Genomic DNA, 15,747 nt, shown 5'->3' on the forward strand with positions numbered 1-15,747 from the left:
AAAACTACAGAAATCTAAATGGAGAGGGCAAAAATGATTAAGTACTGAAAAGATGGCCAGAGATAGGAATGTAACAGCTACACAACTCCGCAGAGGAGCCAGCCTTCCTTGGAAGCATAGCTAAGGACATGTGTTGCTCTCACCTCTGCCCCAACAACTGCACAAAGACAAAAGGCAACTGGGATTATCTTTGCCATTGTCAGCTTCCTTTCCCTCTTGGGGGCATTCCAGGTTCCTAAAATTGCTGGGATAGTTCAGCGATGAAAGAGAAATTGAGAGGAGAAGAAATAATAGAACTAGCTCTGTTTTGCCTGGGCGATAGAAATAAGTATCACAAGGAGAGAGGATATAGAAACACCAGCTGCCAAAGCTCCCGATGATATTTTCTCTGTATCGGTCAAAGCCCTTGAAAGAGACATGAAAGACTGTTCCCCAAAGCCAGGTGGATTAAGTGTTGAGACACAAAACTCATGGTTGTCTCTGCATGTTTCTTTTCCCATCCACAAGAAGTGGCTTCTTCTCTTCCCAAAGAAAAGCTCTAAGCTTGATGATGCAAAACCTGCCTGCCATTAGGAATGTGGAAAACATTTTGGATTTGAAACATTTTGAGCCTGAAACACTCTGCTCCAAATCTGAAGCAGTTGTTTTGACTATCCCAGAAATATTTCAAGCTCGAAAAACCTGTTCTGTGCTCAAAACAGATTTTATGTTGTTTGAAACCCAGAACATCTCCAGAATGATCTGAACAGCTGATCTGAATTCAGAACAGAATATTTTGAAATAAAAAAAATTACATCACCTGACCCAACATCTCCAATATTGAGTAATCCAAACTTTAAGAACGAGGAGGAAGAGTTTTAATTTGTCTACATTCTGAGAGTTGATGTTTTTTAAACTTTGATGTTGGAGAAGATTCTTGAGAATACCATGGACAGCCAAGAGAATGGATCATCGAACAAATCAACTCAGAGTTCTCACTAGAAGCATACATGGCCAGGCTCAAATTATCCTACTTTGGACACATTATGTGAAGACTTAGCACTCCGGAGAAGGCTCTAATGCTGGGAAAGGTGGAAGGAAAGAGAAGAGGATGACCAGCAGCAAGGTGGATGGACTCAGTGACAGTGGCGATGGGAGCACCATTGGAAGACCTGAAAGGTTAGGGACAGATCATCATGGAGAAAATCTATCTATGTGGTTACTAAGGGTCGACAACAACTTGATGGCATATAATCAATCAATTCTGAGTGCATCCATTACTTCATCCAGAGTCCTAGTAATAGCTAAGTCTTTTCTCCAGACATCTCTTCCAGTCACACTGACTGGCTTGGTCTTCTTACAACTTGTCATTTGGAACTGCAGCAAAATCAGTTGGTCTATACATGTTAGGGTGCAACTTAGTTGATGGGAGAGGCAGTACCTAGGACTGAACACAAACGGGCAGGTTGAAGCAAGGAGTATTTCTCCTAGGGAAAAATACAGGCATTATATTAAATATGGATTGCATTTAAACATACAGTGCTCAATGTTTATTAAAGCAAACCAAGAGATGAAGATTATTTTACTAGTTCCTTCTATACGTCCATAGCAGGCGTACAAATGTTCAATGAACTCTTCTGAGGCAATTTAAAATAATTAAAATACCTTTATCAAAATAAAATAATAGCACAAAAGAGGTAGAGGTGATAGAGAAAAGTACTCTTTAGATAAAACCAAAGATTTAATAATACAGATTCTTGGTTTCAAACCCAATATTGTTTCTGAGTCTGTTTTACAGAAGTAAAAATAGAGTCACTCATCACATTTGTGGAATATCACAAATCACGTACAACAAAAAGCACTGTTTTCATCTCTTCCGATTTCCCCCACTAGGAACAAAGGGGATTTGCAGTGTTTCAGATCTGGGTTTCTGTTACTAACATTCACAACAAGCCATAATTAACGTTACCATTACAGAGTCTGCAGTCACGTCTGTTATCATGCACATTTTAGGAAAAGAACCAGTAATGGAGGTCAAATGATCAAGACCTTGCTTTTTATTAATTCTTGTTAGCAACAGGTCTTAGTGGTGCACCCCTAACTTGTACACAAATGACTGATTTTCACTTGCTGCAGGATATTCAGGGTTGATCTTAAATAGTAATGTGCACAATTTTGTGTGTGAAAATAGGAGCTAATTCATTAATGAGAAAACTCGATGTACATAATGCCCTATTTTCTCAAACTCAAAGACTTCAAACATGTAGATTTGAACTAGGAAAGACCATAGTTGGGTGAGTTGCTGCTGCACTCACAATCCAGAGAAAACATGGAAGCATGATGTGTTAGCATGATGAGTTAGCCCAATATTTCTACAAGGACGAAGTTAAAGCCTTCTCCAGTGTAGTGTCCTTCAGATGTAGGGGGTCTATAATTCACAGAACTTGCAACCAACATAGCCAACCCAATGAAGAATTACATTAGTAAAGATTCTAGTCTAAGAGCACAATCATATTTCGAAGTTAAGTCCTATGTTCAATGGAATACAGCAAAGTTTTTGGAAATTCAGAGACAGAAAGCAACTATGAATGGTGGTATAAAAATCTTCAGTCCAGCGCATTTAACAATGAATACATATATCATGATAAATGTGATCACAAGAACACAAAAATAAAAATAAACAGAAAACCCCCACCCTTCCTCTTTTGTGCAAACATGCACAATTTCCAGTGCGATAAAGTTATATTGCACTTTAGCTTAATTTTTAATTATTTTTAATGATTCAGTGGTCAGTAGGTAGATGAGGCCTCTCAAACATATTGCTGCATTTCAACATTTACAAATCATTCTTTTCACAAGGGGTATTTGTTGATACATGTTTACACACATTGAAAGGTAGAGCTAAATTAAGAATGTTTTACACATTTGGAACCTTCTCTATCTGAACTGTTAAAAAGACAGAAGTTCAATGCATGTAGTCGTTATATTGTGAAGAAACTGCTTGGTGTATTTTTCAGCTGCTGGAGTCAAGAGATGGAACCATGGAAAGCTGGCAGTGAGAGATTATTGCCAAGAAGTCAAACTCCAAAAGATGAAGGCAAGCAAACAGGATGCCCCAAAATGGGTTTGTTTGCCATAAAATTCTGTTTCTTCCTGAATGGTCTTTTCTATAGATGGGAACTGTGCCTGTGGAACACTGAAACACTGCTTTTTGCTCAAAGAATTTAAGAGTGTCCATGACAGCTTTGACTTTTGTTAAAGATTGAAAGATGGGGAATACAACGTAAGGAGATAAATTTGTTCCAGATGTAAAAGCAATGTGTCTTTACATTCACTGGGAGCAAACCTGAGTATTTAATGCCTAGTAAACTTGTGTCTTGTAATGATCAGCAAGATGAAACCTGGCTAGCATTTGTCCTTTCCCAGAAAACAGGTTGTACCTTCTTTCTAAATATATAGAAGGCGGTAGAATTCTACCTTTTTTAAAATTTAAGAAGCCTTTAAAACAAGCCTTTAAAAGAAATATATGATGTCAGTGTCTGTGTGCATTTGTGCATTTTCCTCTTCTGTTTCCTGCCCTTATTATTGCTATCATTTTTGTTACTTTCCTTATTTCTTATTTTCCTTTTGGATGAGGGTATTTTAATTTCTTTAATGAAATGGATACAGTCTTAAAATAAGTGGCATGACTGAAGCAACACTAGGCTCTTCACAAATTAAAGGCTTACTGTATAATTTTCTAGAATGACCACCTCAAAAAGGAAATGCAATTCCTATATATCCTTTGAGTCTTATCTGGCAACTTTTCCAAGTTGATTTTAAAATCCACAGAGAAGCTGCTTGGAAGTCTATTTAATCCTTCCCCCACCTCCCATCCCTCAGCCTTTCATCCACTCATCTCTGTTCCAACTTTATTGTGAAAAGTGAAAGGTCCCCTGCGCAAGCACCGAGTCATGTCTGACCCTTTGGGGGGACGCAGCTTTCCAACTTTATTGCTGAGGTAGAAATATCTAAGGTAGAAGAGAAATGGGGAGAACACTGAGCTTCTCTGAGCCTCAGATTACATTGTCAATTGTTTGCCCAAACATATTCTAATTTTGCTTGTCATGGAGGAGGCCTCAGAGCCCAACCTGAATTCTTCAACCCCTGGGAATTTTATTCTGCTACCCAATGATTTCTGATATTTCACCAGAATGTCCATGTACCTTTTCATGACTTTTTTAAATAGCCATCAAAGTTATTATTAAGCAATACCTTGTGGTGTGATTGTTTTTTTTACAAATCTCTTAATATGCAGAAAGCTCAGCACAGATGAGAATTGGTTACTGCATAAATATCTGTTCTACAAAGACCATTTGCATCAACTTTTTCCAAAAATAGACTGGGATTCCAGCAATATTTAATTAGGCATATTTACAAATCTAATTCATTAATCTTCTGATTAAATTTATGAGCTAAGAATGATTCAATTTGGGAACGACAGAAACACAATTTTGTAATTACATATACTAAGCCTTTTTGGAAACACTTGGGAACAGCAAAAACATGGTGTTTTTCTGCAATTTTTGGCAATGCCAAAAAAAATAAAAATAAGCACCACAATTGATTTATAGAACTATTCTCATAATAATTCTATTTTTAAAGGATCGTTAAAAGTGATGTAGCTTGCAAGAACATATTAATAAGAGAACCCCACATTTAACAGATTTCCTTTTTTTTAATTTTTAGTGCAAGAAACATAACCAAGTTAAATCACAGAATCAGTACTAATTGAAGAATGTGGAAAATTCTCCTATACAGAGGTAGAATCCAGTGCACAAAGCTAAAACGATATCCAACAGTCTAAACAAGACTGAGCAAGGTTTTATGGAATCCACTTGAAATTTTAAGTATCAGACTGTATGTACATACATACAATAAACAGACTATACAATCTTTAAAGTTGTTTAATAAACTTCACAAAATTAGAGTAAATGCATTGAAAACTTTACATAACGCAAACTTTCCTCTCTTTCTGTCTTCCCCTTCCGTAAGTCAACCTGCCTAATGACTTTTTGCTGGAAACAAACTGTTCTGCAAAGTCTTGATAAAGCAATTCCTTTCAACAGTCATAGATCTAGTCCACTTCAATTTAAAAGTGGCAGTTCCTTCTCTCACTGTTTGCTGCTTTCCTGAAATTCAAAGACACTTAAAAAAAAACATTCCGTTAAAGAAAAGGGCAAAGGAGCTCTTTACCTTTATGTTGATCCCAGGCCTTTGAGGGCAGGATCATGTTCCTTCCTCCCCAAATTGACCCATATGAATGTGTTCTTTCATGAAAATAAGGGGGTCCTGTCGTCTGTAAGTAAACTATCCATAATCATGGTTTTAAGGCTTAATGGGATCTGAAAAAGGAATCAATATGCTTGTCTCCCTTGAGCTACTACTGAAACTAATGGGAAGAATGCTGGAGTACACTGACAGATGTTTATCCTGTACAAGCCCCCTGTTAAATGCCTGGAAGGTATGAAGCACAAGGGGACCCTGGAACAGCAAGGAGGTGCAGGAGAAATTCTTGGTGAAATAGGCTTTCTCTGTTTTGCTGAAGCAATACCCAAAAAGCAGGATCAACATCAGTGAAAGATCCCTTTTTGCAGTATTGTTTTTTGCACAGAGGAACAAGACAAGTGAATTCCACAGTCAGGAAACTGAAGCTGATTTTGGCTGGCTGGTTGGTTTTATTTATGATGGCACCTTTCTCCAATGTGCAAACTCAGTTATTTGTATAGAGCACAAGTACTTTTATATATATGGTATTTTACTTGCTTATCCCATTAAAAAATAGGAAGGGTGGAACCAGTAGTAAGAAAAAAAAAAGTACAAAATAATCAACAAAGCAACAAGATTTTCTTCACAGTTTGCATTTTGTTTAAATTCCTATAAGCACCTACACTGAAAAACCCATTTTTAAACCGTTTTTATTCCAAAATCTAACCTGTGACAAAACACTTGTTTTTATTATACACACACATTCCCATACGTGTGTGTGTGTGTGTACACACACGCGCACACACACACACAATTTCTCCTCTTTTCTTCTTCTTCCATGGACCCTTTTTCCACTAGAACAAAAACTTTTTTTTAATTTTTTTTCTCTTTTATATAAACAGATTGGTTTCCATTTAAAGTAAACATATAAAAAACTTGAGGCTATTGCTTGCAACATTGAACCAGGAAGTGAAGGAAATCAACTATTTGGGCTGTACAAAAGAAGACTCTCACTCACTCTCTTTCTTTACATCTCTCTAACTTGACTCTACCTAATCTCTAAATCAGTGTTTCCCAACCTTGGCAACCTGAAGATGTGTGGACTTCAACTCCCAGAATTCCCCAGCCAAACACATCCTCAAGTTGCCAAGGCTGAGAAACACTGCTCTAAATGCTAAGAAAATCTTGCAAAAGGACTACTATTTCTAACGCAGATGTCTCCCAAGTTGGCCCAACCTTCACTGTCACCTGAATCCTTCCAACAACCATAACTTTACAGTAAGAAAAAATAAACCCATCTCAAAAAAGTTAGGAAGGCACATGCAACCACATACACTACAAAGCACCAGTACTGACAATGCACCTCATGGGCAGCATCATGGAACTGGTTGCTATAAATTAAAAAAAAAAAAAGGTGGGGGAGGATGAAATTATGATCAATCACCTGATCTTGTATACTTTTGGTTCAGCACTGTAAATCAATCAGTTTCCCCAAAAATACAGTAAAAGCACACAAGGAACAACAATATCCATAAGAATTAAGGGAGGAAAGCTAATAAAACAGCTTATGAACAAAAGCGCATCAAGGTGTGGGGCAGAAGAAACAGGCTCTCTAATCAGAGGCTCATGATATGCTACCACAGGTACTGCCTTCTCCATGGTTGCTACAGAAGAGAAAGCCACCTCAAAGAGCAAAAAAGTATGCAAAACTAGGGAAAACCAATAGAAGATACCGAAGAGGATGTCAAACATGTCCAACTTCTTTCTTATAACATTTCTTCCAACCTTCTTCCGTGATGTTGGTTTTCACGCTACTGCTTCTGTTAAAGACTGTTTCTTCCTCCTTTTCCTCTTTAATGATGCTCACATTGGTTTCTGATGTCTCCTCCTTTAAGCACATGCATGTATTTGCCTTCTCCCCACCAAAAAAGGAGAGGAGCTGTAATAAACAACAAATCTTCTTCCAAAGTTCCTTCTCACCAGTCCCTATATTATTCTTGTGTGCTACACAAAAGGGGAGGCACTGTAAAGGCAGATCTAAAAATAAGAAAAACCAAAAAAAAAAAAAATCACCAAAACCAACCCTCCCACCCAGCATTGATGATAGAAACAGTACTTCTAGAGTCTTCTATCCCAGACTTCACTGTTAGGAGATAATAGCAGGAGACCATCTAATTACGGTCAGATTGTCCGAACTGACTGACCGTTTCTTTGCAGATTTCCTGAAGTCCTTATACTTGTCTTCACACAAGCGAGAAATAGCCTGTAGGAGAATGGAGAGTGAAGAAGGTCAAACATATACAATTGCCTAATTTGATGATAATGATTGCTAGATATTATGCCTGAAACCTCCACATTCAAAGTAGGTGCCCTACCATTGGGGCACATCCACTATATGCCAAGACTGAAGCAAAACGTATTCTTATATACTACATTGGTCATGAGGACCAATGTAGTATATGATTAAGGTCCTGCACCAGGACCTGGGACACCCAGATTCAAATCCATCCTCGTCATGGCAGCTGATTGGACGACTTTGGGCCACTCACACTCTTTCAGCCCAATTTACCCCACAGGACAGGAAGAAGCAGAGGACAGAATGCTATGGATGTTATCTTGAGCTCACAAAGCGATGGAGGGATACAAATCTATCAAAGAAATCCATGTTCCCTTTCTTAGGGTCATGAGAAAAAGGCTGAGGATCCCCGCCTCTTCGCAGTGCTGCTTTAATGCATCATGGTTACTTGGTTTAAACTCTGTAAAAGTACTTTTAGACAGGCTGCTTAATAATCCTGGACATGAATGAATCAAGAGTCGTTGTGCATGAGATGGGCAGCAGAGAAAATAAACAAACGAACAAACAAATAAATAAACTGTTGCCAGAAATATTAAGAAAAAGGATGAAAATATGATATGCTTTTTCTCATATTAAACTTGATTTAATATACAGTAGCTACATTATTACTTTTTTTCTTTTTTACTCTGTTCTCCTCAGTCACCCTGTCTGTATGGCCTTATCATGTTATAGCTAAGCATGTCATTCAAACTTGCTCATTTCTGATGATCTGGAAGGTGCAACATGGAATCAGTGAGAAACTCAGCCCTACCTACTGTGCATTCCTGAGAACTTCAGGATGCAGCACAGGGATTTCATCAACTTTTCTGATAGTTGAATCTTTTGGAATGTTATATAAATATGATGGGATAAACAGGGCTGAGTAAACATCTGATTACATTCAACCAGGTTATTGACTCTTTCTACATGATCCCAGGAGTGCCGAAATCTCTACACAATTTGGGAAATGGGGTTGGAGTAGAGAATAATGGATAGTATCTTTGAAAAAACTGCCAAGGTAGCAAATTAGGAAAGATCAACGCTTTCTGGTGGTAACAAATTAAATTGAAATTCATTTAATGCATTTGGGAGTTGTTGTAAAATGAAAGGAGGCCTTATTGTAATGTTCAAAAGGTGAGATGATTAAGAGTCTCACCTCAAGTTTACATGCCCTTTCCCTGCTGAGGGGCTCTAGAGGAAAACTAAGATTGTTTGCTTCTGCCAAGGAGCGCAAATCGAAATAATACTTAGCATAAACACTCGAGGGAACATTGATGTTGAACTGCAGCAACTCAAGGAACTGGCGTTCCAACTCATTCCTGAGAAATAAAGAACAGAATAAACACAAAATTGTTATTTATCTCAACTTGCAAGAGGCTGAGCTGAGTGAACACCAAAGGAATAAAATGTAGCAGGCTTGTCATAGCCATCTCCTGGAAACTTGGTCTTCCTTCACTTTGTATCTATCTTCCTTATATGTTTAGATGGAAAAGATCTCTTTCTTAATCACTAACTATATAATATTATGGAATACTGCACTCTTTACTAGAGTCATACTTATCCTTTTCTTACTTACGGTTTACTGGAATTCACAAGTTTTTGTTTGTTTACTTATGGAAAGGTTAGACACAGACAAGTTAGTTCACCTCATTATGACTAAGAGTCATCTCATTATGACCTAAATCAAAGCCACTTTTCCAAAAAAATTCCTCCAAAAGAAATGCAACATGCCAAATATGCCTATCAAAACAATGATCAATTCAATTTGTAGCTCAGGAGAGCAACAGAAAGATTTGGACTTACAGAATATATGCAATGTCAAGTCTTTTACAAAAACTGTGATAGGAATCTCCAGCCCTCTTTTATTACTGAGTTCATGAAGGTGGCATCTCCCTGAAAGTTTGAATCTCTTCTTCCCTGTCTTTCTTTCTTCCCAGACTGAGCTGCCATTTATTAGATAAGCCACCGCTGTGTATGTCTAGAGATTCTCCTCTTTCTTTCTCAGCCTCCTCAGAAACTTTCCCACTGCCTCAGTTAACAAACAAACAAGCAAACATGGGACCGAACAATAAACTCACATGTCCTCAACTGTGATATCTTTCAGGATCTGACAGTAGTCCACATTCCACACAGCCTGGTCATCCCAAACTTTGGATGCAAGTAGGATTGCACCAAGCACAATTCTTTTCCAGTTTGCTGGACAAATATCTATCTCTGCATAAGTGAGCAGTCTTTCAAGATAGACCTGAAAAAACATACCAAGGTAAGAGTTCATTGCATGTCTCTAGCTGAATAGAAGTAAGAGGAGGAGGAAGCACAAATACACTCTTCTGTCTGAGTGATCTTTAAATGGAAAAAGGCTTGAAAACATTGTTTCTGATTGTATAACCAGATAAATGATATGTCACAGTTCATTAACAACATCCACTTATGTTCAACTGTATTCTCTAGATTTTACTGCAGATTTTTGTTAAGATTGCTGACTTGGTGTAATAAACAATTTTTAAAAATAATCAGCATAATGACCATTTTAAAGGCTTTACTCTAGCATGAGTTTATCACAGATCAGGTTCTGAAGTAGATTTGACCACTAGCTGATCTGTAAACTCCTATATTGAAAACATCTGAAAATCAGCAAAGATGTTAATGTAATCAGCATTTAGGTGATTAAAGAGTGGTCGGCAGAATGGGGGGGGGGAATCTTACAATGCAATTAAGAAAAGCAGCTGAGAAAGCAAATTGCTTGCTGATTCCATCAAAACAATGACAGCAGTGTTGTCATGTACAAAACAGGCATGGTTTGTGTCACAATGCTTCAGGATGCTTTCATCCTTCTGCTTCCCCTTGCCTCTCCATGGACACCATGGTTTAGCCCACTGGCATTCTCCACAGCTGCATGTTTTCATTCTACCATGCACAAGAAGTAACTATATTGCAAAGCAAACTATAGGGCTAGTTGCTTAAATAAAAAAATTGTACTGACATTGGATCAGCACCAACCAAAATGAATTTTGATCTCTGGCCACATGCTGGATCAATACTGGCAGTCACTCAGGAAAGAGTATTAGGACTTACTAAACTGCACAGATGGCCTTTATTCAGTCATTAGGTCCAGTCAGCCTATCCTAACCTTGTGTTATCAGATGATTTAGGTGTACTGCTCTCAGGGTGTCCAGTAAACATGCCTAAGAATCACACTAACTTGAATTCACTAGTTGAAAAGATCTGGGCAGCATGAAATCTGAAGAAGGCCAGGACAAGCTTTAGTGAAGGATACAAGAATGATGGGAGGTTCTAAATGTGGAACATACCAATTTTTGGTAGTGTCTAGAGCTAATCTTGGGAAAAAATGAATATGAAAGAAAAGAAAATCAGTAAAAAGAGAGTAAAAGTAGAATGACTACCAGAAGAGACTGTACAAGCCCTGTATGAAAAGTATAATAGGAGGCAGATTCATCTCCCAATATAATGAATAGAAAGTGAATATAAGGAAAGAACAATGGCTGGTTTTGTATTGCCAGGACTCTATAATGAGACAATTTTATTGTACAATAATACAGCTTCAGGAATCACAGATAAAAGCACAGTTAGTTCAACTTTCAACTTTATTTTCATTTTTAAATCCAAGTCATTTAGTAGAACGATGTAAGTTTACTAAAGCAACTACAGCTTTAGTGAATGATGGGGCTTACTTCAGAATAGACCAATAACGAGTTACTGCAAACTATACAGTCAGGACTAAGGCATGATAACAAATAAAAAGGGTTACATAAAACAGCAAGGGGTGAGGCAGATCAATTTTGTTGTTTCTTCCTATAATAATAACTGCAGCATAACAAGATAACCACCACCAAGAAAAATCTCTCATGTCAAATCCACAGAAATATTTCATTCCTAATTTTGCTTTACAGCATGCAACATAATAAAATCCAGCAATTAAAGTACAAAAATAACCTCCATGCAACATCTAATGTAAAAGAGACCCAGACCCAATTAACATGGTTGTTTTAAAGCACTCCAATAGAGGTATGCTTAAGTTTCAGTAATAAACTGCAGCCTTCTTTCAACTAAAAGTCAGTTGTCAGTTCTGAAATGTTTGTCCATGTTAAAAGGGTAGAGGGGTATGGAAAATGTCCATCTGATTTATAGCTGTAATGATGAGATTCACTAGGCATGATCATAACATGTACAGTATCCTTGGATTAAATGCCAGACTTTGCACAAAGCACCCTCATAATCTAATTATCATCCTTTCTTGATAAGAATTTTTTTAAAAATCTGGACCTCTTTACCCACTGAAAACAAAGTACCTGCAGGTATCACCACTGATAAGTGACAACTTGAGATCTCATGGTGTTTAATGTCTTCAGAGTTGGAAGACTTCTATTCCCTTTTGCTTTTATTATTGGGCATAATGTAATTCCTAAACAGCCTGCCTTCAGGCCACTGAATGTCATTTTCAGTTGATGTGAAACTGCAAAACTCATGGCTTTAAAAATCCAGTCTACTTTTTAAAAATTAGTAACTTCACTTTGCTCCACTACTGATTTTCTTGCAGCACCTGCCTGAAGAAGTGTTCTGGAGACCTCAAATGCTGGCAGATACTTTTGTCTTGTCTTGATTTGATTGGCCCTAACAGAGTATTTTTTTTATTTTAAATTTATTATCTATGAATTTGACAAAGTTGATTCCTTAGGCTAAATGGCATGGTATCTCAAAGCTGAGAGCCTTTTAAATGAAAAGTCAAAACTCATGCAAAATATTTTGTCAGTCATTTCAGTTCAAAACTGCTGCTCTGCATTTGGAAAGGACTGTTTTAGAAATGTTTCAATCTCAAAACAGTTGTTCTGGATTCAAATAATCGTGTTTCAATCTCAAAATATTTCCAGAATGATAAAAACTGTCTGTTACAAACACAGAACTCTTTCAAACTTTTGAAAGGCCACTGAAAAGGGCCATTTTGAAAAGGCCCATTATGAGTTGAAAACATTTTGCACACCTTTAGTTGAACTCCATGGGGCAACTGAGGCAGATGATAGAAGCACATGTGATCTGGATCCATACCTAAAAATCTTTATACTAGTTTGTTTGGTTTTTTGAAACAAACATATGGTATAGCAGTTTGATGTTCATGCTGCTTTCTCTTGCTGGGAAATCCTTGTGAGGTCCAGCAGCCAGATGTGTAGACTATTTAGCCATGACAAGTCACGTTGCCCGGGGTGCACCATGAGGAGGCTAGTCTACATGGCACCGGGTTGGTAACTAAGTTGGACATGAGATATTTTGAGGCTCTATACTTGTAGATATTTTCAAATAGCAATTAGGTGCTCACTAGAATATTGAACTGAAAGTGGTTATGATTCAAACTGAGGCTTATAGCCTGATCTCTATAAAACATTTGATACAAAATTCTTGTTTTTAAAGGGCAACATGCAGGAAAAGTCTAAGCAATCCCTTCTTAAATTGAAAGTAATTTGAGTAAACATGAATAGTGCTATACTGTAAAAAAGCAATGACATTCATGTGCATTCAGGAAATATATCCCAGTTCAGTGCTGCTTATTCACAAGTATGCATGCACAGAACTGCAACCTCTCAATTCTTTCTCCAAGCTAGCCAAATTCAATTTAAACAAGCATTAATAAACAAAAGCCTTAGCTGTTCATAAAGGATATATAAAACAGTATTGCAATCATCATTTTAATAAATAAGATTCGTGATTCAATTATGTTCATTTTAAGGCATATGGGACCATAATTTAATCATCTTCCATTCTGATTTCTATTTTAATCTCTTGGCAGGTTTGGATAGCTGTAAGGAATTTACATAGACCGTGTTTAATTATGAGTGGCTTTTTCTTGTACCATTAAAACCAAGTTTTAATTGGAAGAACTTAATGAAAAGCATGGATGGTAACTCATCACTCCCCTGTCCTTTCTCTGAATCTTTCTTTGCTATCTTTCCAGCAAAAAACAAACTCACTGGCCATTACAGCTATAACAAATTCTGCTGAACTTTACAAAGGCTGTACAGAGGCAGTTCTGAATTGCAGAAAGTCTTTCTGAATGCCATGTTAACTTCCTTAGCCAGAGTGGGGTCAACATCTAATTACATTTTAATAATTAAAATTATAAGCTTCCATCAGTTTCTACTTCCATCAGTTACCATGAGCTTAAAGCAAGTCAGAACAGCTTTACCAATTGGAATAAGCAAGGAAAAATACACAAAGAAACCTGGTGCCGCAGTGTAGAAAACCACCTTATGAAAATACTCTGATTTAATACTAACTTTGTAGTAAATTGGGTACCATTTGCGTGCATGGTAAACTGCTCCAACCAGCTTACAAACACAGTAACAGGTAGCAGGGCTGTTTTTAAATATCCAATAGTGGGAGTTTATTCTGAAGCCATCTCTCCACCAAGCCATCTCTCACTGCATGGATTACCTACATACAATCTGATATATCAGTTCTTTTTTCTGTCCAGCTAAAGTCTGGGATGGAAGGGAAGAGCCTGAAGAGGGAATGGAAAACAGCCTTTCTTCTGCAAATTCAGTTCTTTCATAAACATTATTACCATAGAGAGCACAAGGAAATGGTTCCTCTTCTGCAATAAATCGTCAATGCTCCAAAACTACTTTGGGCATAGTGGAGTATGACTGAAAGCTGGTTAAGTGAAAAAGAGGCTTTAATGTGATTAAGGCAAACAGTTCTGCCACCATCATATTTATTTTAACTTATATAAATATGAAAAATAAATAAATAAATAAAATAAAAAACTTAAAAGGAGTAACAAGGAAGCAATTTCATGAAAAAGAACAGTTTTTTTAAAAAAACATAGTGCTTTAGTCTAGCCTAATCTCACATACCTGAACTCAAAGAAGGACCCCTTGGGGACTCAGTTAAGAAAGTAAGGAATGTGCAGACAAAAAATTCTGGTTTCCAGATAATGGACCCTCGTTCCAAAATTTCCCAGCCATAAAAAAGAGGGAGGTGTATATTCACATTGTTTTTTGTCCCAGTGAATGAGATAAATGTAGTGAAAGCTGTTTACTCACATAGAATGTAGTCTATGGACCCAGATAAAAATGTGTTAAGTCACACTGCTCATTACTACACATGTGTTATCTGGGATCTGGAGAATGAGCTTCTTTCACATCTAACTGTCAATCTTTAGAAACACACACACACAAAACATTCTACTAAGAACAAATGGAGTCTTAACTGGGTTTTCTAGTCATTGTATCTATCAAGCCACAACCTATAAACATGCAACCTATAAAAACACAGTATCTGACTTAGTTCTGTACTTTTGTCACTACATCATACTAGTAGGTATAGTGAATTGTAAGAAAAGGTGAAGTTTTAATAATCTGACCACCCTGAATTAAATGGGTTGTAGGGATGACATTTCTTAAAAACATGCACAAGAAGGGGAGAACCTCAACAAAGCCTCTATCCTGGATTTATTTTTTTAAAGCATCACTTCACATTAGACTCCTACATGGGCTAGTTACTCCAGTAGTCCTTCAAATAAACATCAGTTATTGCTAATGCCCTTGACAGTTGTCCAAGGTAGTTTGCTTGAAGCAACGCTGATGTATAATTGAGTTCACAAACATGAAAAAGTTTCAGCCTATAACATCCTCCGGATGCCTGCCTGCTGACACCCCCATCTGTGTGGAATATTAATCAAACAGCAGGGCAGCCAGTAACAATATCTCTTTGCAAAACCAAGAAATAATCTAAGCCAGAGTGTCTTTAAATAGACTGCCTTACTGTCTACAACAATGGTCACAATTCTCTTGGGGAAAAAAATCTGTTTTTTTACAGGCTCTGCTGCACAGGGAGTTCTTATCTTTTTAAGGAGAATGTTTCATCACTGAATCATGGTCCCAAGGAAAAATTAAAGCTGGAGGAAAAAGAGTTAAGTAAAATCTACCTTTTTAAAAATGGTAGATGAGTTGTATATGAAAGCAGTTCCCTAACCCACTGGAAAATAAGTCAATGTTCCTTCTGCCTTTCCCCCCTATGCTTCATATTTCTTTGTTTATTTTATTAAATGTTTATCTTGCTGTATGGCCAAGAGTGGCAAAAACAGTATTGTCCCCCCATCCCCCACTCCCAATTTTATTCTTCAAATAACCCTGTAAGAAGATTAGAGTTAGAATTTTATTTATTTAAATAAT

At 37.2% G+C, this 15,747-nt stretch overlaps 1 protein-coding gene across 2 annotated transcripts in view; it reads right to left on the minus strand.

Annotated features, from left to right (window-relative positions):
- Window positions 1-4,909: 4,909 nt before the first annotated feature.
- The window catches only part of CCNY (cyclin Y), a 106,130-nt gene continuing 95,292 nt past the window's right edge, over window positions 4,910-15,747 (minus strand). Inside the window, exons 8-11 of one of the 2 annotated variants that reach the window (XM_063303427.1) lie at window positions 9,640-9,806; window positions 8,718-8,880; window positions 7,431-7,489; window positions 4,910-7,165 (exon numbers count right to left, since the gene is read on the minus strand). In XM_063303427.1, coding sequence (XP_063159497.1) covers window positions 7,117-7,165; window positions 7,431-7,489; window positions 8,718-8,880; window positions 9,640-9,806 — 438 coding nt within the window. In that variant the 3' untranslated portion in view covers window positions 4,910-7,116. Of the gene's footprint in view, window positions 7,490-8,717; window positions 8,881-9,639; window positions 9,807-15,747 lie in introns of both variants that reach the window. The other variant, XM_063303426.1, reaches the window with a different exon arrangement.

Source organism: Candoia aspera, chromosome 4 (genome assembly GCF_035149785.1).
Source record: "Candoia aspera isolate rCanAsp1 chromosome 4, rCanAsp1.hap2, whole genome shotgun sequence".
Taxonomy (NCBI): Eukaryota; Metazoa; Chordata; class Lepidosauria; order Squamata; family Boidae; genus Candoia; species Candoia aspera.